The 27,284-nt window shown below is 33.7% G+C and overlaps 1 protein-coding gene and 1 long non-coding RNA gene across 2 annotated transcripts; one reads left to right on the top strand and one right to left on the bottom strand.

The window, feature by feature from the left end:
- The first annotated feature begins 189 nt into the window (after positions 1-189).
- LOC105213733 (lysophosphatidylcholine acyltransferase) lies at positions 190-21,125 on the top strand. The gene is made up of 11 exons (XM_011186780.3): positions 190-348; positions 1,798-2,724; positions 14,291-14,436; positions 14,503-14,720; positions 14,788-15,055; positions 16,459-16,596; positions 16,679-16,804; positions 16,916-17,069; positions 17,137-17,238; positions 19,746-19,884; positions 19,953-21,125. Exons 2-11 carry the CDS (start codon positions 2,509-2,511, stop codon positions 20,060-20,062), a joined length of 1,617 nt encoding a protein of 538 aa, XP_011185082.1. The 5' UTR covers positions 190-348; positions 1,798-2,508; the 3' UTR covers positions 20,063-21,125.
- On the bottom strand, positions 821-1,382 carry LOC128921864 (uncharacterized). Its single transcript, XR_008471176.1, has 2 exons — positions 1,123-1,382; positions 821-1,067 (listed from the first exon to the last, which is right to left on the bottom strand). It is a non-coding gene; the product is annotated as an uncharacterized LOC128921864 (long non-coding RNA).
- Positions 21,126-27,284: the final 6,159 nt, after the last annotated feature.

The following is a 27,284-nucleotide window of genomic DNA, read 5'->3' as shown; positions in this document are numbered from 1 at the left end:
TGAGATATACACATACAACATGATAACCGTTAAACTATTAGAGTTAGAAAAAGTACTCAGTGGAATATAAGATGAATTACATAAATAAAACTGTTAATAATATTTAGTTTGCCAATATTAACTTTAACTCTTGCTTTCAGTTTTCACACCCCCTCTCTGTACTGTGGCAACGCTTATTTTACGCACCAATTTCCAAATTTTGAGAAAGAAGAAGAACAAGAAGAAAGCAAAAGCAAAAGAAAGATTGGCACATTTGTGGAATGTCGCAAATTGTGTTTGATTTTTAAAGAATGCATAAAAAATTGTGTAAGAATATTAAAATCATATTGGAAAAAGTTTAAAAGTTTGGTGAGTTCAGTGAATATTAATACTTTAATTTAGTTCAGTGAAGAAACTTTATCAGTGTTAACGAAAAGAAAGCATTAAGTATTGCGATTTTCTTTGGATGAAAGTTAGAATACCATGGCGTCGGTGCGGCTACATTGGCGGCACCGAGTTGGGCTATTTTATTTAATTTGTGAAAACTAAATTAAAGTTATATTAAAGACGTGATTAATATAATATAGTTGCAGTTTGTTGCTCATATATGTTTGATATTCAATATTCAATATATGTTTGATATTAACTTGCCGCATATTGTCCAATTAGTTTTGCAAATGCTTGTGTGTATGGTTGCATGCATATGCTTTCTTTATAATTTCCGCATTCACATGTTTTATAAATTTGAAGATTTTGTATTCATGTGAATGTAAATAATAAATTGTTATATTACATAAATGTTATTGTGGAGGGTTTAATGCGGTTCCTACTTAACTGCTGGCATAGTTGGATGATTTACTACACCACATAATATCCGTAAATAAAGCAAAGTTCCCAATTAGCTGCCATAATTCTTTCCAGCTTTGAGTGGCCTGAGCAGCACTAATTCTTAAATCATACGTTGTCTTTGCAAATAATCGATGCTATTCTGTTAGACACTGAAGGCTTATATCGACATACATATATACGTGTATATTTGCTCATCCAACATGTGAGTTGAGATAGTAATAAGAAAAATGTGTTTGGTGCTATAAGAAATTGAAAATTGTAGATAGTACAATCTGCTTTTGTAGGACAAATTACGTTATTTGCACGCAGTAAATGAGTAAACACAAAACAGACCATTTATATTTCACTTTTTCAATGTCGCCACTCTTTGTGAGCTTATCAATTTTACTATTTTTCTAGATTTCGAAAATATATTATAAGTTCTTATAAATATAAAGACGTATGGACATGAGTCGTAAGTAATCGCTATATAAATCGTCATCATCTCTTTTATAACATTTGACCGTCATATTGTTGCTCTTAAAGGTGTATAATTATATACCAGAGAATCGTATGTTTTAGCAACGGTCGAGGTCCATTTCTAGCTCCCACACTAATGACGTAATTTTGCCGATTTTTAGAAATATGTGTGTGTGTTAAAAGCTGTTATCACCAATTTGTTATTATTATTTACTTTTTGCTTTTGAGAGTTGTTTGTTTTCCTTATTCAATTAAAAACGACATGAAGAAAAATTTGTTGAAAATGACATGTTTTTGTAAATAAAACTATTTTCTAAATTAAACAGAACATGAAATTAAACTAGGAAACTAAATTGTTTATAAGTCATAGTAAAATTTGGCATGGACCTAATTGAAGAAATCGGTTTGTTTTCAACCGATTGTTGCAAATATATAATCGCACATTTTTATATAATATTTCATGGAATAATTTATTTTACTTTCTAAAGCTGATAACTCTTTAAATTGCAGACGCTGTTTTCATGAGATTGTTACCTCTCACATACATGCATAAATAAACGTTTTTGGACCGAAAAAAAAAAACAAACCAAAAACGGCACGAATTACCGCAAGAGTAAATGCTTCTATCAGCTGCGGGAGTAAACGTTCTGATATAGTAGATCCACTGAGCATTCAGTAATTGTGAGCGACCACAGTGAGTTACTGACCGATCAAGTGTTTTTCACGCTCAATAGCTGAGCGCGCAAGCGCCATTAAGAAGTCAACATACTCAAAGCGTCGCTCGCAAAATATAACATTGTTAGCAATAGTTGACACCAACGCAATTCAAAGTAATCAGTATCCAAGAGTCGGTTGGCGTGTCGACGCCGTTGAATCACCATTCGTCAGCTGCGCTTAACCAAATATGAGAAAGTGATTAACTAGCGTGTAAGTGAATGCCGTAAAATGAAATGTGCTGACGCGTCGCTGAAAAAATAAAACAGAAAACAATTTTAAAGGAAAGAAATTACGAAAACCAAAAGAAAATAAGAAATCGAATTGAAATTAATGCATTGAATACTGTTGCAAATTTATTTATGCGGTTATTGCATTGGACAGCGTGTTTATATACTCGCATTAACATCTAAACTAATAAAGTGACAGGAAACTGTGTTCCGGTCAGAAGAGCATAAACTCAAGTAAATTCATATCCCACCACCAGTGACCCCACCACACGAGAGTATGACAACATCAGCATTTAAAAGTAAGCGTAATAACGCGGCATCCAATGACACGGAAGCCGATGGTCACATTTCCAACGATGTGAATACCGCCGAATTAAATCATACAATGGAAAAAAGAGACTCTGAGGAAGATGCTTGGTCATCAACCGGTTACAATTACATAAATCCATTTGTTCATCGTTTACAAATCGACAATAACATCGATTTGGCGAAGGTGAGTACATTTTAATAATGTTAATCGTCGTTTGTAGATGTGTTAAGATAATGTTTTTCTTTTTTTATACACAATATGCACACACATACATACATACTACGTATGTGGCGTGTTATGTGATTGATTTGCTGTTTTTGTTTAATAGCTGTACTTCATTTAGTGTATAATTAATCAAAATTGCCATTTCGTTTTAGATGTAAACAAAGGTGTATAAATTTATGTAAAAATATGAAACAAAATCAAGTCATCGGTAAATTGACCTCCGTATATTGTTTTGAAATATTCTGCAGTATTTGAATATATGAATTTTTAAAAAGATATGTATATACATACATACCGTTTATTTGGTAATGACAAACTCCAATCTATGGGAAATAACTTCTTTCAACCATGAAAAGAGTCTGTAATGGACGTATTGGACTTCCCAATCCTTATGCCCTTGTACCATTTCTCCAAACCGCGATTTAATACTTCGAAATTTATAAGAACCGTTATTATTTTTATTAACTATTATTCGTCAGACATTTTTGTATGCAAAACTGACTTTTTTATTAGTTTTTAATAGTTTCTGATTTTTCTGCAGAAAAATTTCTCCCCTATTTCTCCACATTTCGACATAATTAAGGAAACCTTACATATATTCAATGCTTCGTACATAAATCTATTTAGGAGACATAGTCATACTACAGATACATTAGCTCACCACTTGCAATTGACAACAATAACTCGCACTCAGGTTTAAATGCGAGTGTAAATAGATATTGCAACTTCGCACATGTATGCCATTCACTCGCTCGCTGGCAACTAATGAGTAAGTGCTTAACATGAATTTACACTAATGTATTTAAATTAGATATAACATCATCAGATCATGCGATTTGTTTTCTTATTCTTGTTGTTTCTTCTACTTTCGTTATTTTTGTTCTTGTTTATTTGTTTACATTTTTTCTTCAGAGAAAAGCTAGTAACATCTGTTAAGCTTTTTACAGAACGTAAATTCCGTTTGAAAACTAAACATTGTAATTTAGCTAAACAAATGAATTGATTGTTCGACCACCTAGTGTGAGACCACTTGGTGTGACTAGGCCTCATAAATATATGTAATACATGCTTCTAGTATAATATATATTCTGTTGATGGTTCGTTTAGTTTACAAAAAATGATGGTAGTTGTAGTTGTCGGAGATAATGAGTATGGAAGTTACGAAGAAAATCTCTGATTAAATTAAAGTACTTACCTCATACCACTTTGGTTTGTCCACCAGAGAGCGAGAGACTTATTAACTCAATCGACCAACTTTTTGATTTTTTGCGTCTGTTTCTCTTCATTATCGCTAAATTTCTTTTCAGCGAGTATATTGGGAAATCAGAAAATCATCCAATTTGTCTATAGTTCCCATTGATTTGGAATATGGTGCATTGTCACGATCTCGAGATCGCATGTTTTCACTTTGCGCAGAGAGATTTCGCATACATAAATTTTCATATTTGGCGTTTAACCGTTTAGTCGGTTATAGCCGAATCGATGAGAGATCGCCACTCCTCTCTTTCCTTCGCAGTTCGGCGCCAGTTGGAGATTCCAAGTGTAACCAGGTCGCTCTCCACCTGGTCCCTCCAACGGAGTGGAGGCCTTCCCCTTCCTCAGCTTCCTCCGGCGGGTACTGCATCGAACACTTTCAGAGCTGGAGTGTTTTCGTCCATTCGGACAACATGCCTAGCCAGTGTAGCCGCTGTCTTTTTATTCGCTGAACTATGTCAATGTCGTCGTATAGCTCGTACAGCTCAACGTTCCATCGTCTGCGGTATTCGCCGTTGCCAATGTTCTGAGGACCATAAAATCTTCCTCTCGAAAACTCCTAGTGTCGTCTCATCTGATGTTGACATCGTCCAAGCTTCTGCACCATAAAGCAGGACGGGAATGATAAGCGACTTGTAGAGTTTGATTTTGGTTCGTCGAGATAGGACTACAACTTCGAAGTTATGACTGTCAACAGTGACGTGGGAGCCAAGACGCGAATGCGCCGACTGTTTTCTTGATGACAGGAGATATTTCGTCTTGTCCTTATTCACCTCCAGACCCATTCGCTTCGTCTCCTTATCCATGCGGGAAAAAATAGAACAAACGGCGCGGTTGTTGCTTCCGATGATATCAATATCATCGGCGTACGCCAGGAGCTGTACACTCTTGTAGAAGATTGTAAAGGGTGATTTTTTAAGAGCTTGATAAAACGCATAAAATTTGCAAAATCTCATCGGTTCTTTATTTGAAACGTTAGATTGGTTCATGACATTTACTTTTTGAAGATAATTTCATTTAAATGTTGACCGCGGCTGCGTCTCAGGTGGTCCATTCGGAAAGTCCAATTTTGGGCAACTTTTTCGAGCATTTCGGCCGGAATAGCCCGAATTTCTTCGGAAATGTTGTCTTCCAAAGCTGGAATAGTTGCTGGCTTATTTCTGTAGACTTTAGACTTGACGTAGCCCCACAAAAAATAGTCTAAAGGCGTTAAATCGCATGATCTTGGTGGCCAACTTACGGGTCCATTTCTTGAGATGAATTGTTCTCCGAAGTTTTCCCTCAAAATGGCCATAGAATCGCGAGCTGTGTGGCATGTAGCGCCATCTTGTTGAAACCACATGTCAACCAAGTTCAGTTCTTCCATTTTTGGCAACAAAAAGTTTGTTAGCATCGAACGATAGCGATCGCCATTCACCGTAACGTTGCGTCCAACAGCATCTTTGAAAAAATACGGTCCAATGATTCCACCAGCGTACAAACCACACCAAACAGTGCATTTTTCGGGATGCATGGGCAGTTCTTGAACGGCTTCTGGTTGCTCTTCACCCCAAATGCGGCAATTTTGCTTATTTACGTAGCCATTCAACCAGAAATGAGCCTCATCGCTGAACAAAATTTGTCGATAAAAAAGCGGAACACCGAACACTGATTTTGGTAATAAAATTCAATGATTTGCAAGCGTTGCTCGTTAGTAAGTCTATTCATGATGAAATGTCAAAGCATACTGAGCATCTTTCTCTTTGACACCATGTCTGAAATCCCACGTGATCTGTCAAATACTAATGCATGAAAATCCTAACCTCAAAAAAATCACCCGTTACCTTCTCTATTTAGCTCTGCAGCTCGTATTATTTTTTCCAACATTAAGTTAAAGAAGTCGCACGGTAGTGAGTCACCTTGTCTGAAACCTCGTTTGGTATCGAACGGCTCGGAGAGGTCCTTCCCAATCATGACGGAGCTTTTGGTGTTGCTCAACGTCAACTTACACAGCCGTATTAGTTTTGCGGGGATGCCAAATTCAGACATCGCGGCATAAAAGTATCTCCTTTTTGTGCTGTCGAAAGCAGCTTTAAAATCGGCAAAAAGGTGGTGTTCCTCTTTTCACGGGTCTTCTCCAAGATTTGGCGCATGGTGAATATCTGGTGGGCTTTCCAGGTCTAAAACCACACTGATAAGGTCCAATCAGTTTGTTGACGGTAGGCTTAAGTCTTTCACACAGTACGCTCGATAGAACCTTATAGGCGATATTGAGGAGGCTTATTCCACGGTAATTGGCACAGTTTGTGGGATCTCCCTTTTTATGTATTGGGCAGAGCACACTGAGATTCCAATCGTCAGGCATGCTTTCTTCCGACCATATTCTGCAAAGAAGCTGATGAAAGCACCTTATCAGTTCTTCGCCGCCGTATCTGAATAGTTCTGCCGGTAATCTATCGGCCCCTGCCGCGTTGTTGTTCTTCAGGCGGGTAATTGCTATTTGAATTTCTTCATGGTCGGAACATATATATGGCTTTTATTAATATAAAACCGCAACATTTTTCAATATCGATAATAAAACTAAAATAGCTCCAAAATTCGTTGTTTCAAAAAATAGTAGTATTTCACTTCTGGTTTAAAAAAGTATATGAAACATAGATAAATCTAAAAATTATATATAGATACAAAGAAATGGGGTTCAATATTTGGTCGAAAAGCCCCTATTATATAAAACTGCCTTACAGGGACACGGCATAGAGTTGACTAGGCCGTCATTACGGGTTTTAGGTATTTCTTCCCAAGAATCCTTCACTATTACCCGAAGTTCGCGATTATTGCTTTTCTGAATAACACCCCATTGGTTATCAATGGAATTGAGGTCGGACCATTGCGCAGGCCAATACATGACCTTAATCCCTTTGGTACGAAACCACTCCTTGGCCATCCGACTTATATGTTTCGGGTGATTATCCTACTAGAAGACCCATTTTAGAAGCATTTCGTATTCAGTATAAGGTAGAATTGTGCTATTCAATTTATCACAGTAGACATTTTGATCCATGGGCCCAGGACCATAAAAGTGCGTTCTTTGTCGCAGCGTTGCATTTCATTTTCAACTCGATTAAAATTTAATTAAAAATTAATTTAGAAATTTTAGATTTTTATTTTGTACGGTAAATCGATTTTAATCACCGTTTCAATCGAGCAGAGGCCGGTTAATTGATCAATTAGCTCCTGTGTGAAAAGGCTTGAAACACTAACAGACGCACTATTATTATTTCAAACACAACTGTATATCCATTAAGCTCATCAGTTTCATAAATTACTATTTTTTATTACTTTGTACTCAACTCGGTTTGATATTCATATACACAACTCTGATTGGATATTTTTGGTTTTGAAAATTGGTAACTGTTTAGAGCTTTGTTTTGTGTTTTTTCCCACTTTTCAGACACCCAATCCCTCCAAGCTTCCAATAAATAAATAAAATCTCGGCCAATGCATGAAATGAAACAAAAGCGCATTCAAATATTACAAAATTTGCTTTTACGTATTTGACCTAAATTTCTTGCATTAAGTATGCAAATAACTGTCAGTTTCTTTGCTTACGACAAATGCACTTGACTGCATTCAGCGCCGCGACTGGTGCTGCGGTAGTGTTAAAGTCCGATTACATTACGCTGCAGCCCTTCGAGGACTCTCCGAGATTAGCGCACCGATAGTCAGTGTATATTCTGCATTTAACTTGGTCTCGGCCGTTGATTTTAAAATGTGTTTCTGATTTTTTCACTTTTATTTTCATCTTCGCTTCTGTCTTTCACTGCTGTTTTCAATGTCGACATTGATTGTGTGCAAATATGCAAATACATAGACATATATGCTATGCGTGTGTATGCCGGCTGGTGGTACGATATGGTGGCATGACTGAGCGCAAACAAAAATTTACATATGTACATAATATTGTCTGATATATTTTTTAAAAATAAAACAAACGTCATGTATGTATGTATTTATTTATGTATAAGTATTTACTACTGCCACGAGCTTAACCACTGAGCATATGTACATAGATATTATATATTTATGGTAGATATGCTGGCATTTATAGGATTTAATTTTGGTGTTTATCTTTTTGTACATTTTATTTTTAAAAATATTTTTTATGTACTTATGTATTTACTTGTTATAGCATATATTGTGGAGATAAAATCCTGCAAAGAATTTCTAAATTTAAGTAAGGAAAGGCTATGTTCGGGTGCAGCCGAACATTTTATACTCATGCAATTTATTGATATATTTTAATTAAGATAACACTCAATTTGAACCAATTTGAAAATCCTATAATTAGTTATATGAGAGCTAGGGAAAGTTATGACACTATTAGAAGAAAAATATTTCCTCTAAATTAAGATACGTGAGAGATACCTTAAGCTACCTGAGAGATTTACCGAAATTTTCGTTGAAAAATTACCATGGGGCACTGAACTCTTCATACTCGATATTCGGGGCTTTGAAAAGTTGGAGTCCGATTTCGACAATTGTTTCACAGGTGATGCCACAGATCATATACAGTATTTGTGTATAGTTTTATTTCGTTATCTTCATTGGTTCTTTATGTATATATTATAAAGTGAAGGATTCAGATGGAATTCAAAATTAAGTTACATGGGAAGTTGTCGTGGTTGTGAACCGGTTTCATCCATTTTCCACACGTGTCATCAGGGTGCCAAGAAAATATTATATATCGAATTTCATTTGAATCGGTCGAGTAGTTCCTGAGATATAGTTTTTGACTCATAAGTGAGTGATGCCAAGCCCATTTTGTAAAAAAATCTGAGTGCAACATCCTTCTGCAATTTGTTCTGTAAAATTTTTGCATTTCTGACGTTTTTCGTTAGTGAGATAATCCACTTTTAGTAACTTTCAACCTAACCTTTGTATGGGAGGTGGGCGTGGTTATTATCCGATTTCAACTATTTTCATGGTGTGTGGAGGAGAAACGACTGCAGAAAGTTTGTTTTATATAGCTTTATTGGTTTGCGAGATATATATAAATAACCGATTTGGGGGCGGGGCCACTCCCACTTTCTCAAAACAATTGCATCCAAATATGACCCTTCCTAGTGCGATACTTTGTTCAAAATTTTACTTTTCTAACTTTATTTATGGCTTAGTTATGACACTTTATATGTTTTCGGTTTTCGCCAATTTGGTGGGCGTGGCAGTGGTCCGGTGGTCCGATTTTGCCCATTTTCGAAAACAACCCTCTTAAGGTCACAAGAAACATGTGTTGCAAGTTTCATCAAGATATCTCAATTTTTACTCAAGTTATCCGTTGCACGGACGGACAGACGGACGGACAGACAGACATTCGGATTGACTCGTCTCGTCACCCTGATCATTTTGATATATATAACCCTATATCTAACTCGTTTAGTTTTAGGACTTACAAACAACCGTTATGTGAACAAAACTATAATACTCTCTTAGCAACTTTTGTTGCGAGAGTATAAAAACAGCAATGAGCTAATGAAACTTACCAACTTCTTATGGAGAGCAAAAACGAAAATGTATATCAGCTGATTGATTATCGAGTAGCCGGCAGTGTTTTGCCCTTCACACTGGTTTCTCAATCAAAATTTTAATTGTTCAATTAATGCGGCTGTGTGAATGTAAGAAGACCACCCAAAACCGAATTTAATCCAGACCATTACATAAAGCCAGTTAAACATGATGGGACAACCATAATGGTGTGGGTTGTTTTTTCTACTACGGTGTGGTGGGCCAATACATTGTTTGATATCAGAGATATCATGGAATGGCCTGGTTATATCATAAATATGAAGGAATTCATGGAGGTGGTGGCTCAAACGCTTTGGCCCACCAGGTTCCATTGGGTATCATTTGCGTCATTGGTAGCGAACCTAGCGTAACCAGGAAGGCGATGAAGGCAATTCCATGAGTTCTGCATATGGGAAAGTGAGCGAGGCTACATTGGTTTGTGTCTTCTAGCTAGATAATTAACCATAGCATACAAACTACAAAGTGGCAAAGAAGTGGTATACGGATAAAGCTGTATAAATGTTGAAAGCTTCCCCCGGTCTTTTGATCACAATCCGATCGAAAATTTTGTGAAGTCGATAATGAGGTTCTCAGAAATATTAATTAAATTCGTAAATTGTTGTAAATTGTGAGGTTTTGGATTAATTATCGAGAACACTCTTATTATTTTAAGAAAGCCAATTCTGTTATATTATTTAATTACTCATTGAATAAGACAAAAAAATTAAATTCGCAACAATCAACTAACATTTACATTATTTTGTTCTTCATTAGCCATGAAGTCATTTTGCACCCCTATTATTTTGATAACGACTGTATATGCAAGCGTTTTAAAAAGTTCAACGCATTCGTACACATACAAACTATTTGCAAATTTATTGCTTTATTTTATTTTGAATATTTACATTTTTATAGTTTTTTATTATTTGTTTAATATTATGTCTGTACGTATTCGTGCATATGTATTTCTAATCGATGAGTAATTTTCGCTTTCAATGGCAATAGCTGTGCAATTTGATTTGTAATCAGTGCATTAATATTTATGTCATTTTACATGGAAGAAATCATGCAATTTTTATAGACTAACTTACCTAAGCGCTCATAAATATATAAAGGGTGATTTTTTAAGAGCTTGATAACTTTTTAAAAAAAAAAAACGCATAAAATTTGCAAAATCTCATCGGTTCTTTATTTGAAACGTTAGATTGGTTCATGACATTTACTTTTTGAAGATAATTTCATTTAAATGTTGACCGCGGCTGCGTCTTAGGTGGTCCATTCGGAAAGTCCAATTTTGGGCAACTTTTTCGAGCATTTCGGCCGGAATAGCCCGAATTTCTTCGGAAATGTTGTCTTCCAAAGCTGGAATAGTTGCTGGCTTATTTCTGTAGACTTTAGACTTGACGTAGCCCCACAAAAAATAGTCTAAAGGCGTTAAATCGCATGATCTTGGTGGCCAACTTACGGGTCCATTTCTTGAGATGAATTGTTCTCCGAAGTTTTCCCTCAAAATGGCCATAGAATCGCGAGCTGTGTGGCATGTAGCGCCATCTTGTTGAAACCACATGTCAACCAAGTTCAGTTCTTCCATTTTTGGCAACAAAAAGTTTGTTAGCATCGAACGATAGCGATCGCCATTCACCGTAACGTTGCGTCCAACAGCATCTTTGAAAAAATACGGTCCAATGATTCCACCAGCGTACAAACCACACCAAACAGTGCATTTTTCGGGATGCATGGGCAGTTCTTGAACGGCTTCTGGTTGCTCTTCACCCCAAATGCGGCAATTTTGCTTATTTACGTAGCCATTCAACCAGAAATGAGCCTCATCGCTGAACAAAATTTGTCGATAAAAAAGCGGATTTTCTGCCAACTTTTCTAGGGCCCATTCACTGAAAATTCGACGTTGTGGCAGATCGTTCGGCTTCAGTTCTTGCACGAGCTGTATTTTATACGGTTTTACACCAAGATCTTTGCGTAAAATCTTCCATGTGGTCGAATAACACAAACCCAATTGCTGCGAACGGCGACGAATCGAACCGAACACTGATTTTGGTAATAAAATTCAATGATTTGCAAGCGTTGCTCGTTAGTAAGTCTATTCATGATGAAATGTCAAAGCATACTGAGCATCTTTCTCTTTGACACCATGTCTGAAATCCCACGTGATCTGTCAAATACTAATGCATGAAAATCCTAACCTCAAAAAAATCACCCGTTATATATATATTTTTTTTTTTTTTTTTGTTTATAAATTTTATTTGCGCGTATGTTTTGCCATTTCCTTCCTTTGCTATCACTTTTGTATATACGAATGTGTTAAGAAAGTATATATAGGTATATATATTCTTAAAGTTATTTTTGAAATGCCGCAATACGCCCACTCATTGACGATCTTGTTTGTTATTTATGAATGTCATGAATGTTATGAATATGTTTAAATAAATTTTTAGTCTTAATATTCCGGAGAGGCTATTTTGCTTTAAATAAATTTTTGCAGCGTTAATTTGTCAATAAGGATTGTACAAAGAAATTTGGCTCTAACTGTCACTGTAAAGGGTGTAGTAATTGGACAGTTCTGTAGCTTTGTTACTGACAGAGCTTAGCTTAAAGCTGTAGCTTTATAGCCTACCCTTGTACCCATTTGTGTAGTTAGTAACCGGCTGGTCAATTCTTATTCTTATTTTCCAGAAGCAATTTGAAGATATCCTACCGCTTTAAATCACTTATGCATTAAATGCCAAACCTACTGAAGTGGTTTTCACGATCATCTATCGAAAGTGATGCTCTCCAATGACATTCTTAAGAATGGGTTGGTCGGTTAAGGCGTTTACTATTTTATAGCCTTTTCGCACAGGAGCTAATTGAACAATTAAACGGTCTTTGCTCGATTAAATCACTGATTTATATCGATTTACCATACGAATCAAAAATCTCATTTATCTCCATTAATTTTTAATCGAATTTTAATCGAGTTGAAAATAAAATGCAATTTTGTAACAAATAATAGGTTTCTCAATTAAATTTTAATTGATCAATTAATTTGGCTGTGCGAAAAGGCTATAAAGCATGGAACTGAATCAATTTAAATAAATATGGAAGACCAGATATTATATTTTTTCGATTAAGTATTTTTTAAAATAATTTTTTGTGTCATTACTATAGAAAACCAACCATTATGGTTCTCTATTGTGAAAAAACTTAGACATTATTTGGATGGTGACAAAAAATTATCTCCTAAACCAAATTTAAAAATATTAGGTCTACAACTTAGCTTCCGCCGTTTTCCAATAGATGTCTCTAGCGTCAAGCACTGGTCGATTAAATCGTTTTATATCGATCTTGAACATTTGTGTCAACATTAACCCAATAACATATTTGTAGAGATCTGTTTGCATCCCAAACTTATTCTCAACTGAAAATGTCACTTTTGGAGCTGAATTCCCGACATTTGCGGGAAATTTTGCTTTTCTTTTTTAATTCCAAGAAAAGTGCGGCTGAGGCTTATCGAATGCTTTCGGATACGTACGGTGAGGCTGTCCTAAGTGAAAGCCGTTTCAAAACGCCTCAAGGCCATGGGGATGATTCAGAAACAAGGAAACTGGGTTTCTTACGACTTGAAACCAAGAGATGTCGAACGGCGCTTCTTTGCATGTGAACAGCTGCTTCAAAGGCACAGCCGAAAGGGATTTTTACATCGCGTTGTAACTTGGGACGAAAAATGGGTCCACTGGACATGCCTCCACGTCGACCGACATTCGAAACCGAACATTTACGGCACCAAGGTCATGCTCTGCATTTGGTGGGGCCAGCTAGGGGTGATATATTATGAGCCGCTAAAGCCAAGTGAAACCATCATATTGATGCGATTGAGCCGAGGACTAAATGAAAAACGGTCACAGTACGAGGAAAGACACGATAAAGTCATTCTCCAGCATGGCAATGCTCGGTCTCACGTCGCAAAGGTGATCAAAAAATATTTGGAGACGCTGAAATGGGAGATCTTACCCCACCCGCCGTACTCTCCAGACGTTGCTCCATCTGACTACCAATTGTTCCGATCGATGGCACACGGTCTAGCTAACGAGCACTTCAGTTCATATGAAGAAGTCAAAAATTGAATTGATATTTGGATCGACTCGAAAGATGAAGAGTTCTTTCGTCACGGAATACGCATGCTGCCAGAAAGGTGGTTAAAAGTAGTAGCTAGCGACGGCCAATATTTTGAATAACATTTTTGTAACCGTTTTTATACAAAAAAGTCTTAAATTTACAAAATAAAAAAACGGCGGATGCAAAGTTGTAGTAAAATTTTTTCGAATTTTCGATCTTCGAATTTCTGTAAAGAGTATTCATAACATAATCAAATCAAATACTGTTCTTTACCTTGAAAGCTTCTGTTGTAAGTTATTTTTTATTTGCTAATTCGGGTTTGTTCGCATAAGAATTGTTTGAATTTCAGTTACCATACGCAAAAACTAATCAAGAAACATAAACAGATTTTTTCGTTTATCTTATCGTTGTTGAGTATTATAAGATTCACTTTGAAGTGCGCCATAAAACCGAAATTACTCAAACAAATGTTTTGCTGCTCCGATAAGTTACACGCTTTCGAACAGCTGATTGTAAATCATTGAATGTATTTTAGGTATAAATAAGCACGAAAGAGCATGTTTACCAAATTTATTTATACTTTGTTTATAATATTTTTTTAATTTCTTGTTTGCAGATTTACGTGCTAACAGTGCTTTTGATGCCGATTCGTGTGTTCGGCTGCCTGCTCTCACTCCTCTCCGCATGGATGTTCGCCTGCATCGGCCTGTACGGTCTCACACTCGATGATTTAAAGGCGAAACCAATAACCGGTTGGCGAAGGTAAATATTTCGCACAGTAAATTACAATTGTTTATTGTCAGATCTCATATATTTTCCACATTGCAGACAATTTCAACGCATCACCGCCGGTGCTATACGTACGCTTTTCGCCGCCGGCACATTTCATCATGTCAAATTGATTGGCGAACGTGCATCACCGAAGCAAGCACCGATTATGGTGGTGGCGCCGCACTCATCGTATGTCGATTCGATTATTGTGGTAACAACTGGCCCACCATCGATTGTGGCGAAGCGTGAGACATCCGAGATACCTCTGTTGGGCAGTAAGTGATTTCATACCTTAGAATGTGTTTATTTTTTAACAAAAGATTCTTCTTTTTATCCCTTCAGAAATAATCAATTTCGCCCAACCCATTTATGTGCAGCGAGAGGATCCTAATTCTCGCCAGAATACGATACGTGAGATTGTTGAGCGTGCACGTTCTGAAGACGAGTGGCCACAAGTTGTTATCTTTGCCGAGGGCACGTGTACCAATCGCAAGGCCTTGATTAAGTTTAAGCCTGGTGCTTTCTATCCGGGCGTACCTGTACAACCAGTATTGCTCAAGTATCCCAACAAATATGATTCATTTACGTGGACTTGGGATGGTCCAGGCGTGTAAGTGTACTCTTAAATAGTTTAGTTGTTTAAAGTCCATTATTTTAGTTATATTTTTATTGTTAATCTCCACTAGGGAGCATTTGATTTGTTTGAACTCAGACTCCCCCATCCTAATGCTGTACAATACTCAGCTTAGTATTGGACCAAACTAATTTTTTGCGGTAGATTGACTCATAAGTATAAAAAAATTAATTCTTCGTGTTCGAACTTAGCCTTCAAAATCGAAATAGTCGAAGTCAAAAAAAAAATCTTTAAACAAAATTATTATTAATTGCAGGATGTAGTTACTAAAAATATAAGATATCCAGTTTGTTTCGATATATTTTTTTTTTTGGAACATTCAACTTTGACCCCTTATAGCATCTGTCATATAAGCTTGGCCGAAAAAATGCTATCTAAATTATATAGGTATATAGTTCTATGAAAAAGACTTAAAAAATTATTATTAATAACAGGATGTGGTTACGAAAAATATGAGGGATCCAGTTTTTTTCGAGATATAGTTTTCTTTTCGAATATTTAACTTTGACTTCTTCTAGCATCTGAGATATAAGCCAAACATTTTTTTTAAATTATTATCAATTACGATATATATGCAGTATTTTTCTAAAAAAAAAAATTTTCTTTTCTAAATTTTTTATTTAATTTTATTTTTCTAAAAAATTTTTTTTATATTTTTTTTGAATATTCAACTTTGAACTCTTATAGCTACGAAAAATACAAGGGGTCCAGTTTTTTCGATACATTTTTTTTATATTTTGAACATTCTTTGACTTCTTATAGCATCTCTCAAATAAGCTTGGCCGAAAAATTTCATACATATTTCAAACACATACATTTAAGAGGAACATGTCGATTGTATCCTTATTTTCGATTTTTTTAAAAGCCTTTAGAAACTTCGAAATCGAATATTTCGATATTCGAAACTTCGAAAAACGGAGAATACACGTTTTTAACTAATAACTCAACCTCCCAGAAAAAAGTAGTTTTTAAATATTTCGAAAATATCAAAAAAAAAGTCGAATTTGCCTTGTAGTGTAATTGTTTATTAAAAGCTTTCATTCGGTTATCGTATGGTAGGTGTCTTAGTCGCCATTTTAGCACATGAATAAAGTGGGACCCATTTTGCACCTCCTTAATCTATTTTGGATAACAATTTCTCTGGACATGTGTTCCAAATGTTCGAAGCTTAGTGTGTTCCCATAGTAATGTTGTATTCCTCGTATATTATCGATCAATCAATAAATAGGGGTATTTAATGACCCTATTATTAATTAATAACCCTTTTTATATTCAAACACTGTCTAAAAATGAGTTCTGTCTTTTTACCTTATGTTCGAAAAAGATTCTAAGAAGCTAACTGTTCTTCATATGCTAAACTAATTTCCCTTACTTTACAGCCTGAAACTACTGTGGATGACAATGGCGCAATTCTATAGTCGTTGTGAAATCGAATTTCTACCGGTGTACACACCGTCAGAAGAGGAAAAGGCTGATGCGAATTTATATGCGAAAAATGTGCGCGAAGTTATGGCCAAGTAAGTGCGAGTTTTTTTTAAGAAAAAATTTAAATTTTCACTAATTTACAATCCTCTTTTCTCACTTATTTGTACCGAAAAGAGCACTAGATGTGCCAACGTCAGAATACTCCTTCGAAGATGTGATTACAATGAGTCGTGCCAAAGATATGCGTGTGCCGTTCCCAGGTGATATTATTGAAATCGAACGAGTGCTACACAATTTGGGGTATGTTTGAGGCGTTGCATGTGAAAGTCTTGTGTTGCTTCTCAGAATTCAAAAACGCTTTATCCCTCAATATTGCCTATTTTGCTTTATCCCAAATTCCAAATTTTTCAGTTTCCTCCCGGATTCCGTGCGTGATCAAGAATTGGTTGCGGATTTCCTTAGCTTAAACAATACTGACCGTTTAGACATATTCACATTTGCTGAATTGCTGCGTATCGATCCACAGAACTCGCAACTACACCAGCTTTTTGCACTACTAGATCATGTAAGATTTGTTAACCCAATTAGTAGTTGCTCCCGTTACTAATTAATGCCGTTATTTATTTTTCCAGCATCACAAGTACACAATCAATTTGAAGAGTTTTCTGATATGCTCACAATTCCTTAAATTGAAGAATGAAGAGATTATCGTGTTTCTACGTGCCATAGCAAATGTAAGTGAGAATACTTTTTACTTCGCTACTTTTTTATTTTATTTTGATTTTATCATTGGCATATCACATCTCCATTGAAAACCAGTCACAGTTATATAAACTAAAAACAAAAATACAAAGTAGCTGAAATATTTTTGCAATTGGAACCCCGATGCGGTTTCCATCCAATAAGTAAGATCTGGAATCGAAAAGTATGATAAATTGTAGTAATTAAAAATTTTGAATTGCATACAGTCAATAATTATATAAAAATTATTTTATTTTGTAGTATTCTCACCTTGAAATCCATATTGTATAATCTCCTATTGCAAAAGCATTTAATTGCCGAACATTTTACAGATGTTTATTGATAATTTGTAGAGCTAATATAATATAGTATTAAGACGCGTAAGAAACTTTGTACTCATATTTGCTGTGATCACCTTTAAATATGTTTCGAAAATGCTGAACATTTGCAGTAACCCACTATATAAGAGTATTGAAGAAAGCATACTTAGTATGTAATCCTTCCCAGTAATGGTGTTAGAAAGTTCTAACATTATATACGATTAATTTCATCGCAGAAAAAGTGAACATAAAGAAAATCGGAATTGTTCGAAAATCGAATAATCTAGGCATCGTTATTTTTCTCAAAATATTCAAAAATATATTAAAAAATATGTAACCTGTCTGTGTAACAGTTGTATTTCTTGTTTACGTTCTCATATTATGAGTTGAAATATTGTAAAATTGTATAAATACCAAGCGTACACCTCAATGTTCATCATTTTACTGAAATACTTTCAACATGTGTCTGTCTATACACTCATTATCATAATGAGGGTTGTGAAATCCATGGCAGATTTGCTGAATGACAGAATGCCAAACCAATTCTAATTTTCAATGGTGTCAAAGAATCTGATTGGATTTTCTTTCATCTTTTCGAATATAAGCCAAACTAATATTCGAATCAGCTGTGCCACTATTTATTCATACTTTCCCCATGCGTTGCAACGGCAATTCGAAACAAATTTGAACAAAATATCTCAAATATGTCAGCCCTGAAGCTCTTGGTTTGTTTCTGATAGTTAAACCGATAAAATTGGTTTCCATTACACCTAAAAGCAATATAATTTCTGATTCGAACATCATACCAGTAATATCAGAATTCATTCCGACATCTATCAGATTAGACAACAACCCTAAATATTATAATATTTTAAAAAAATTGGACCAGTATTTTTCGAAATATAAAGTTTTTATTTTTTTCGAACATCCAACTTTGACCCTATCTATAGTATATGTGCTATAAGTTTGAACGAAAACTGTCATACCCCATTGAAATTATTTTTCAGATTTTTTTGTAACAATATGCTGTAATTAATAATATTTTTTTTAATAAGCACTTTTTCGAACATCGTATGCACATATTTCGATTTTGGAAACTAACTTCGAAAATCGAAGAATACAAGTTTTTTTCTTATGTGATCCCGGAAATAAGTAATTTTAAAATATTTCGAAAATATCCAGAAAAAAAAGAATAAGTAAGAGTAAGATTATTAAGAGTTTTCATTCAGTATTCGTGTTCTGTAACCCATTTCGTTCAGAAATTTCTCTGGACATGTGTTCCGAATGTTTGAAGCTTTATGTGTTCTTATAGTGATGCTGTAGATCTCGTATGTTCTCAAGTTTTCAATAAATAGGGGTAGTTAATGACCTTCGTATATTCACCTCAAATACACCTCAAATGAGAATAAATCTTATATTCAAAAATGTAGTCCAGTTAAATGTAGTTTCCCAGTCGAATGTTGTACAGTGTTGTAATAGTTTATTTGATTATTTGATCGATTCACCACTCTCTAAGCCAGCTTATATTAAATATAACGGAATTTTTGGAAATATAACTTTTGGATGGACCTTATAAAGAAAATATTTTGATAGCTTCTTGTTTCCTCCTGTATAAAAGATAACAATTACGGTGTCATAATAAGCCTAGTATTGCCTTAAAAAATTTTGTCTTTGATGAATTCGGTAGATACTTCTTTAACAATATTCTTTAAAAACAGTTTTAAATTATGCACAAACAGCTAAAACCATTAAAAATTCACTAGTAAAACTGTTATTTTAATTATCAGTTCAACTTCTTAAATTACTATATTTTCCAGAAATAATTTCATTATGGTCAATTAAAATTTAATCGATCACTTTAGATTTTATCAAGAACTTCAAACTTAAGTTATTACATTAGATTCATGAAGATAATTTTAAATATACGATAAACAATAAAAATATACATATCTACATAAATACCCCTACGTGGGAGTACAATATTATTTAAAGACACTTCATTCATACTCACCACACTCATATACACCACGCGCATTTATTGTGCACAAAATAAACGAACGGTTGCAAACCAAACGAATTCATTACTAACTCATTTGCTTTCAATTGGAACTAAAAAAAATATATATAAGACGTTAGTCTGTGCTGTGTTCAGTGCATAATATAAATTTATATCCTCCCAGCTCTACACGGAGTCAACGCAACGTATTGTGCGTCAAAACTTCGCACGCATACTGAGGCATACGGGCAAAATGACGCCGGAAAAGTGCGATGCATTATTCTTTGCCATCGATAGTGCGAACAAAGGCTGCATTTCATTTGGTGAGTATACACATTTTTTTTTATTCATTTTATTTTTATTAATTATATTTCATTCGTTTTTATAAAAGACGAGTTTGAGCGCTATACCAAGGACCAACCACAGTACAAATTCCTCTACAAGAAGCAGGAGCACTTGAGGAGAACACAAGCGGGCGGCAATGTAAAAAGGCAAATTTAGAAAACGTAAAAAAAATAGCAAAAAATGAAAGTAAAAGTGGATAAAAATGAAAAAAAGAAAAAAAAAACGCTTGTGTGTGGATGTGTATGTATGTCTGCTGTCATGAGTACTGCAATTTCAAATGGATTTAAGTATTAAAAAGAAAAGGAAAAAAAAGAAACAACAACAGACGTATTTCAAGTTAAAGCAAGAATTGTCAACTTAATTTCTTAATTATTATTTCAAACACCCCTTATTAAAAAACGTCAGCTTAACAAAGTCAAAAGTAAAATATTTTCTATAATTGTAAAAAAACAAAAAAACCCTATAATTTGAGCAAATAAGAAGCAAAAAAATGCAGATTTGATATTAAACAAAAAAAAAACACAAGTGTATTTTTTAACAAACCAAAGCTTAGAGAGACAATCTAAAGTTGTATTTTTATAACCTCAAATATTTGATAATGCATAATAAGAGAGATTGAGGTTATGTCAGAGTGACATGCATATTAATGTCACACATTAAATAAATTAAAATGCAAGCAAAACTAAAATTCAAGTAAAAATGTCATGCTCATTTGCCTCAAGGGCACTACAGTCATTTAATTTAATTTAACGGTAAAAAGCGGCTACATTATTTTTAGATTAACTTAACTTAAATTGTACTGTTGCTGCTGTTTTCATTATTAACTAAATTAAAGTTGAAATGAGCGTGAAAACATTGAAAAACGTAATGCAAATTAGTTCATTATATTGAGTACGTTTACATTGAATGCCAATAATATGATACAAATAGAATTATATAATATTTAGTAATGTAGGCGTAATGTGTAGTTGGCCAAATTTATTATGTAGTCTTACAATAATAACTATATATTATACAATTATGTATGTAAATGTGCAGCAAGTAGTGTATATTATTTATGATTTACATATACATACATACATATATATATAGAATATATGGAAATACCTGACGTATACATTCAAGCACTTAAGAATACTAAGAATATTTGTAGCAACTTATACAATACTTACATATGTTTTACGTATAATATTTGTGTATGTATGTACAATATGTAGAAGCTGCACATCGCCTGCACGTTTATTAAGTTTACGATTTGCTGATCTCTCCATAATGCATTCGAGCAGTTGAAAATAGCGCATAAAGTGTTATTATAAGTTACAACTTAAAATAGCATACGTATTGCCTTATAATGTTCCTCTCCTCCTATGTCGCCATCCATCCATCTAACACACCCACACTTTGGACCAGCAAGCGTACTTATGTTAAGTTCAAATAATTGCCGCGTATTAATTTTCATAACAAATATTGTTTTTGTAGCAATCCTTTCAGTTTTTTGCAATTTTTAATTTTTTTTATTTTCGAAATTATTATTTTTTTTTTCGAAATTATTTTTTTTCTAAATTATTATTTTCGAAATTAATATTTTCTAAATTATTATTATTTTCGAAATCATTATTTTTTCGAAATTATTATTATTTTCGAAATCAATATTATTTTCTAAATTAGTTTTTTTCCGAACTGCAAATTTTTAATTATTTTTTTTCAAAATTTTTATTATTTTCGAAATCAATACTTTTTTCGAAATCATAGTTTTTTCGAAATTATTATTCGAAATATATTTTTCGAAATTATTACTATTTTCGAAATTGTTTTTTTTCGAAATGCAAATTTTTAATTATTTTGTTTTTTTCAAAATTATTATTATTTTCAAAATCATTATATTTTCGAAATTTTTATTATTTACGAAATCATTATTTTCGAAATTAGTTTTTTTCCGAACTGCAAATTTTTAATTATTTTTTTTCAAAATTTTTATTAGTTTCGAAATCAATACTTTTTTCGAAATCATAGTTTTTTCGAAATTATTATTCGAAATATATTTTTCGAAATTATTACTATTTTCGAAATTGTTTTTTTTCGAAATGCAAATTTTTAATTATTTTGTTTTTTTCAAAATTATTATTATTTTCAAAATCATTATATTTTCGAAATTTTTATTATTTACGAAATCATTATTTTCGAAATTATTATTATTTTCGAAATCAATATAATTGTCGAAATTATTATTTTTTTTTTGGAAATTACTCTCAAGCTCTCCCATAATTTTTTTCTTTTTGAGCACTTGACCACAATGAAATTTGTATAATTACCATAATTACTAAAAAGTATTGCGTTCAATAATTAAATAGATACATTTTTATGATTTTTTTTGTATTTATAAGCACATACACTGAAGAGCAAAACTGGAACAATAATTACATAAATGAACTTTGATGTACTGTATTTCATAGAAGGATTATTTGTTTTATTATTTTTTTAATATCTTCGTTTTTAGGTGGGTTGAATTACCCTGTGACTAAAAAAAATTGCAGGAAATTATGTGGCAGGCCTAAAAAAAAATAAAAAGTATGGCATAACTACATTGTTCCAGTTTTGCACTCACTAAGTAAACGTTGCAATTTAATATTCAAATTGAAATTTCTGGCAGAAATTTGTATTTCTTTATTGTGTTACGGTTAAATTCGTTTACAATGCGTGGTGTAAGTGAAGAAATTAAAAGAAAAGTTGAAAGATATTTCTCTGCTGGGAAATCTGCCCGCGATATTGGCAAGGAGCTCAAAATCAGCCATACAACGGTTTTGCGGATAGGAAAGAATAGCAACCTGGAAAGGCTAACATGCAATAAGGGCGGGAGACCCAAAAAAATTCAAATTCGTGAAGCTAGACATGTTGGACGACTTCTTATATCCAACAAATTGACTACCCCAAAGCAAGGACTACCGCTTTTAACGCAAAATGTTAGTGTCTGGACATTGCGTCGCGCGTTGAAAGATGCTGGTTACAAAGCGAAAGAGAAGAAGAAGAAACCTGCATTGACAAAAAAAAAATGTTTCAGCCGAAAGGATTTCCTGGCACGCCACGAATACTGGACGTGTGATGACTGGAAACGAGTAATTGTAAATGTCAATTATTTGTGGGCAGTCTTTAGTTTTTTTTTGAATTTCTTTAAGGTAATTTGGTCAGATGAGACCAAAATTAACCGATTCCAGTCAGATGGCCGCTCTTGGTACTGGTCAAACAACTCAGGACCACTTCAACCCCATCAAGTAAAGCAAACTATAAAGTTTGGAGGTGGATGTTTAATGATGTGGGGGTGTATTACGCAGTATGGAGTTGGACCCATTGTGAAAATCGATGGAAAGATGAAAAAGGAACAATATTGGGACATTTTAAAAACAAATTTGCCGATTGCTATGGATATGGTTCGCTTACGGGAAAACAGGATTATATTCCAACAGGACAATGATCCTAAACACTCTTCGAAATTAGTGCAAAATTGGTTGAAATCGCAAAGTTTTTCAACAATGAGGTGGCCTGCGCAGAGCCCAGATATGAACCCCATAGAGAACTTATGGAGTTATTTGAAACGGCAACTGGCAAATTACCCGAATCCACCAAAAGGCATGCAGGAGCTTTGGGAGCGCGTCGAGGACGAGTGGTATTCAATTTCGCCAGATTTCGTACAAAAATTGTATGAGAGCATGCCACGAAGACTGAATTCGTTAAAAAAGGTGAAAGGATTGTGGACGGACTACTAAACTAATGGAAAAAATATAATTTTTTGTATGGGTGCAAAAGTGGAACAATGGAGTTTTGCCACATTTTTGTTATTTTTTTTTGTTTCACGAGTGAATTTGTCAATTTTTTTTAGTTATAGTGTATTTTAAACCTGTATGAAAATAATATATTAACATTTTTTTTACAAAAATATATATATGCTTGCAATTTATTGCATCAAAGTTCATTTATGTAATTATTGTTCCAGTTTTGCTCTTCAGTGTACATACTCATTACATTGCTTTATTGAATTTACGTATTATAAGTATAATATTTATTGCAAATAGTTTAATGATATTATAGTTATAGTATGAGTTGTAAAAGTGTGAAAACAAAAGAAATAAATAAGCGAAAGAACTAAAAACAATTTAAATGAAATATTCGTGGTTTCAACTTATTGTTAAATTTGTATTTTAAAGCATACGGTATTTGTTGATTTTGATTCTCTATAAAAACAGTAAAAGGGAGAACTATGCGAATTTGCCTTTAAGATATTATTTTTCAGCATTAAATTTATCAATGATACATATTTAAATAGTATTTTGTGAAATTTTCATTTAAAAATTACTTTGAAGGAATATTTGAAGTGAAGATGAAAACTTTCAAATCGAAAACAGTTTGAAATTAAATTTGTTTTTCCCAGTAGCCTGTCTTAATGTATTTTTCGGGCTACGGTAGCCTGAAGGCGATTGGATTCAGGCTATTATAGATACATAATATGTGTGTAAATTTTGAAGTGTTGATAGAATTCCAACCAAAAAACTCTCTTTTTTGGAAAATGTTCGCCATATATTGGCTCGAAAAAATTAGTTGTAATAAAGATACTTAAAAAAATATCCTTCAATAACTAGATAATGTTATTTCAAAAAATGCATGCTTTACTTTTCTTGTCCACCGACTTAAAAAAATGAGTTTAGAGATAGATAATAAGTAAGCCTCTTACTCTCTTTGATACTTCATCTCAAAGCCAATATGAAGCTGAACTTTTATTAAAACATTGTCCAAATAGTTTTCAAGTAGTGCTAACAAGTTGCCATTCCTTGGTCGTATAAGAAGCGGTATCCGATCCGACCTTTATTTAAGGGGTTATATATTGAGAAAATGGGGAAATTTTTGATTTTCTGTAGAGGCTTGTAGTCATATTTTTATTGAATACTTGGTATACGTCTTGCGTAGTACAATGCCTAATCTGTAAAATCAGTTCAAGAACATAAAAAAATACTAACAATTGTCAAAATTATCACATTTTACACAAAACGCTTTTTTTTCAAAGACGCTTGCCGTGACTACGATTTCAGTCCATCAGCTCAACTGAAAGGATAAAACCAAACAAATTTCGTTAGTATGGGGACTCCTTGAACGATTTTCTCCAAAATGCTACTTTTTCCTCTGATGAAATGTATTGAAAATTAAAAATTCATTGATATGAAAATTTAAATGAACAAATTATATCGGTCAAGGATACGGCAAATAAAGCGAATAATTTGAAAAAAATACAAAATGAATCGGTTGAAAACTCTTTCGGCAAACGAAGTCACCGCAACGACTTGAGATAACATTCTTAAGAACGTATACTTCAAGATTAAAGGATAATAAAAATTTAGATTTATTGATCGACTTCAACATATACTATAACCCCTTAAGTCCACATTTACTTAGTGATAATCATGCTTGTCCGAACTGTCCTCATTTTATCCCATTGCCAAAATACATGGAATTTTAAAAACTTCCTCAGAACGACTGATTTCATAAGCACTTCCTCCACGTTTATATTAAAAATGTGCCAGAAGGTGTTCACATAGCTTTCTTTCCACTTTCAGGACAGGTTTTACATATATTAAAAGAAAATTATTTTATATACGAAAAGTAAAGACTGGTAATTATTGAAGTATTTGCAAAGATCGAATAGAATTCGACCTATTGGCAGATTAATAGAGGACATGTAGTAGATTTCTACAAGTGTCTCTGCAAGAGATTACCAAACATCGAACAGAGATTAAAACAGAGAACGCTTTGTGACAAGAAATGTGAATACATAATGACGTCATGTTCAATTAATTATGTGACATTTGGAAATATGGTTTTAAACGATTAAGTCGAATCAAATTTTAAACTGGTAGTATCCTCGCAGATTTTCTGTTAATTCTTTAACTAATCAGTCAACAGGAGTATCGTATTATTAGTGTCGAACTATTCTGGAGTGACTCTTATGAAGTAAAATGTATTATCAAAACTCAGAATGCACACATAAAATAAAACTACAAGGGTATTTCTTGTTATCTGCCGCATATTTAATTATTTATTATTTGCCGGCAATTAGAAATTTCACTTCGCTGAACTTTATTTACCAATTCGCGCAGCGGAAATGCATTGGTTATTTACATCACGACAGCAGAGCGGTGGCGGACATATCGGCACAGACGTGGCGAATCTGGCTATATAGCATTCATTTGCCGGTTCTCTTGGCGCACAATTACGTTGACAAACATTGTCGAATCGGCCGAAGTAAGTGAGCACCGGTTGGCAGTTCGGTAATTGCGCTAAACAAAAATTTAATGAAATATATACATATATATATATATATATATTTTTATAAATTTACCTTTAGTGGCAACACCGAAAATGGCAAAAATAATAAAGGCCGCGTAAAAATGTTTAAACATTTTGAAATATGCAGTTTATATCTTTCGAAGTCTGAACGCGTTCTGAAATTTCCCAAAATATAAAAGTCATATAAATAGTATTCACATTCAATATCACTATATTTTATTCTATAAATAATATTTTAATCACAATAACCTTTGTTCGTCGTTTTGATACAGACATACTATGAGGGCTTGACCTATATTGAAGAACAATCAGTTTAAATTTTTATAGAAATAAAAAGTGAGTCGGTTTATAGTAAAAGTGAAACAAGTAAGGCAGAGCTAAATTCGAGTGTAACCGAACATTTTATACTTTCGAAGTTAATTTATGAATTTTAATTTCAAAAATTCACAATCTATTCGGCATAAAACCCACTAGAATAACGAAAATCAATATACAGTATATGGGGGCTGAAGTTTCTTCTGAATCGATTTCACTCATTTTCATCACCAAGGTTCACTATATCCAAGACTAACGCTCACTTAATTGCTGAGATATCTCACATATCTCACCGATATAACGGTATAAAGCCCACCGGATATTAGGTATATGGTAGGTAGGGGAAGTTATGACCCGATTTTAACCATTTTTTGGCACAGAGACAAATTATTAGAATAAAAGGATTCCATCGCCATTTCTATAAAATATCAGAGAGATTTACCGGTATTTTCAATACAAAATTATATATTGGTCTTTATATTCGATATCAGATGCCTTAACAATTTATGGTCCGATTTTTACAATTTTTAAATGAGTAATGCCACAACTCACGGTATCTTCATAGGTACATTAGGTTGTCAAGAATAGTATGTACCAATTTGCATTGAAATCGGTCGAGTAATTCCTGCGATATGGTTTTTGACTCAAATGTGGGGGACGCCTCATCCTTTTTAATTTTTTTTTAATAAAAATTTAAGCTCAATGTTTTCTGTAATTTCTTCTGTAAAATTGA

This window comes from Zeugodacus cucurbitae, chromosome 5, assembly GCF_028554725.1.
Source record: "Zeugodacus cucurbitae isolate PBARC_wt_2022May chromosome 5, idZeuCucr1.2, whole genome shotgun sequence".
In the NCBI taxonomy this organism is placed as follows: Eukaryota; Metazoa; Arthropoda; class Insecta; order Diptera; family Tephritidae; genus Zeugodacus; species Zeugodacus cucurbitae.
The sequence above is the reverse complement of the archived record's forward strand: the minus strand, read 5'-3'. Positions and strand labels throughout refer to the sequence as shown.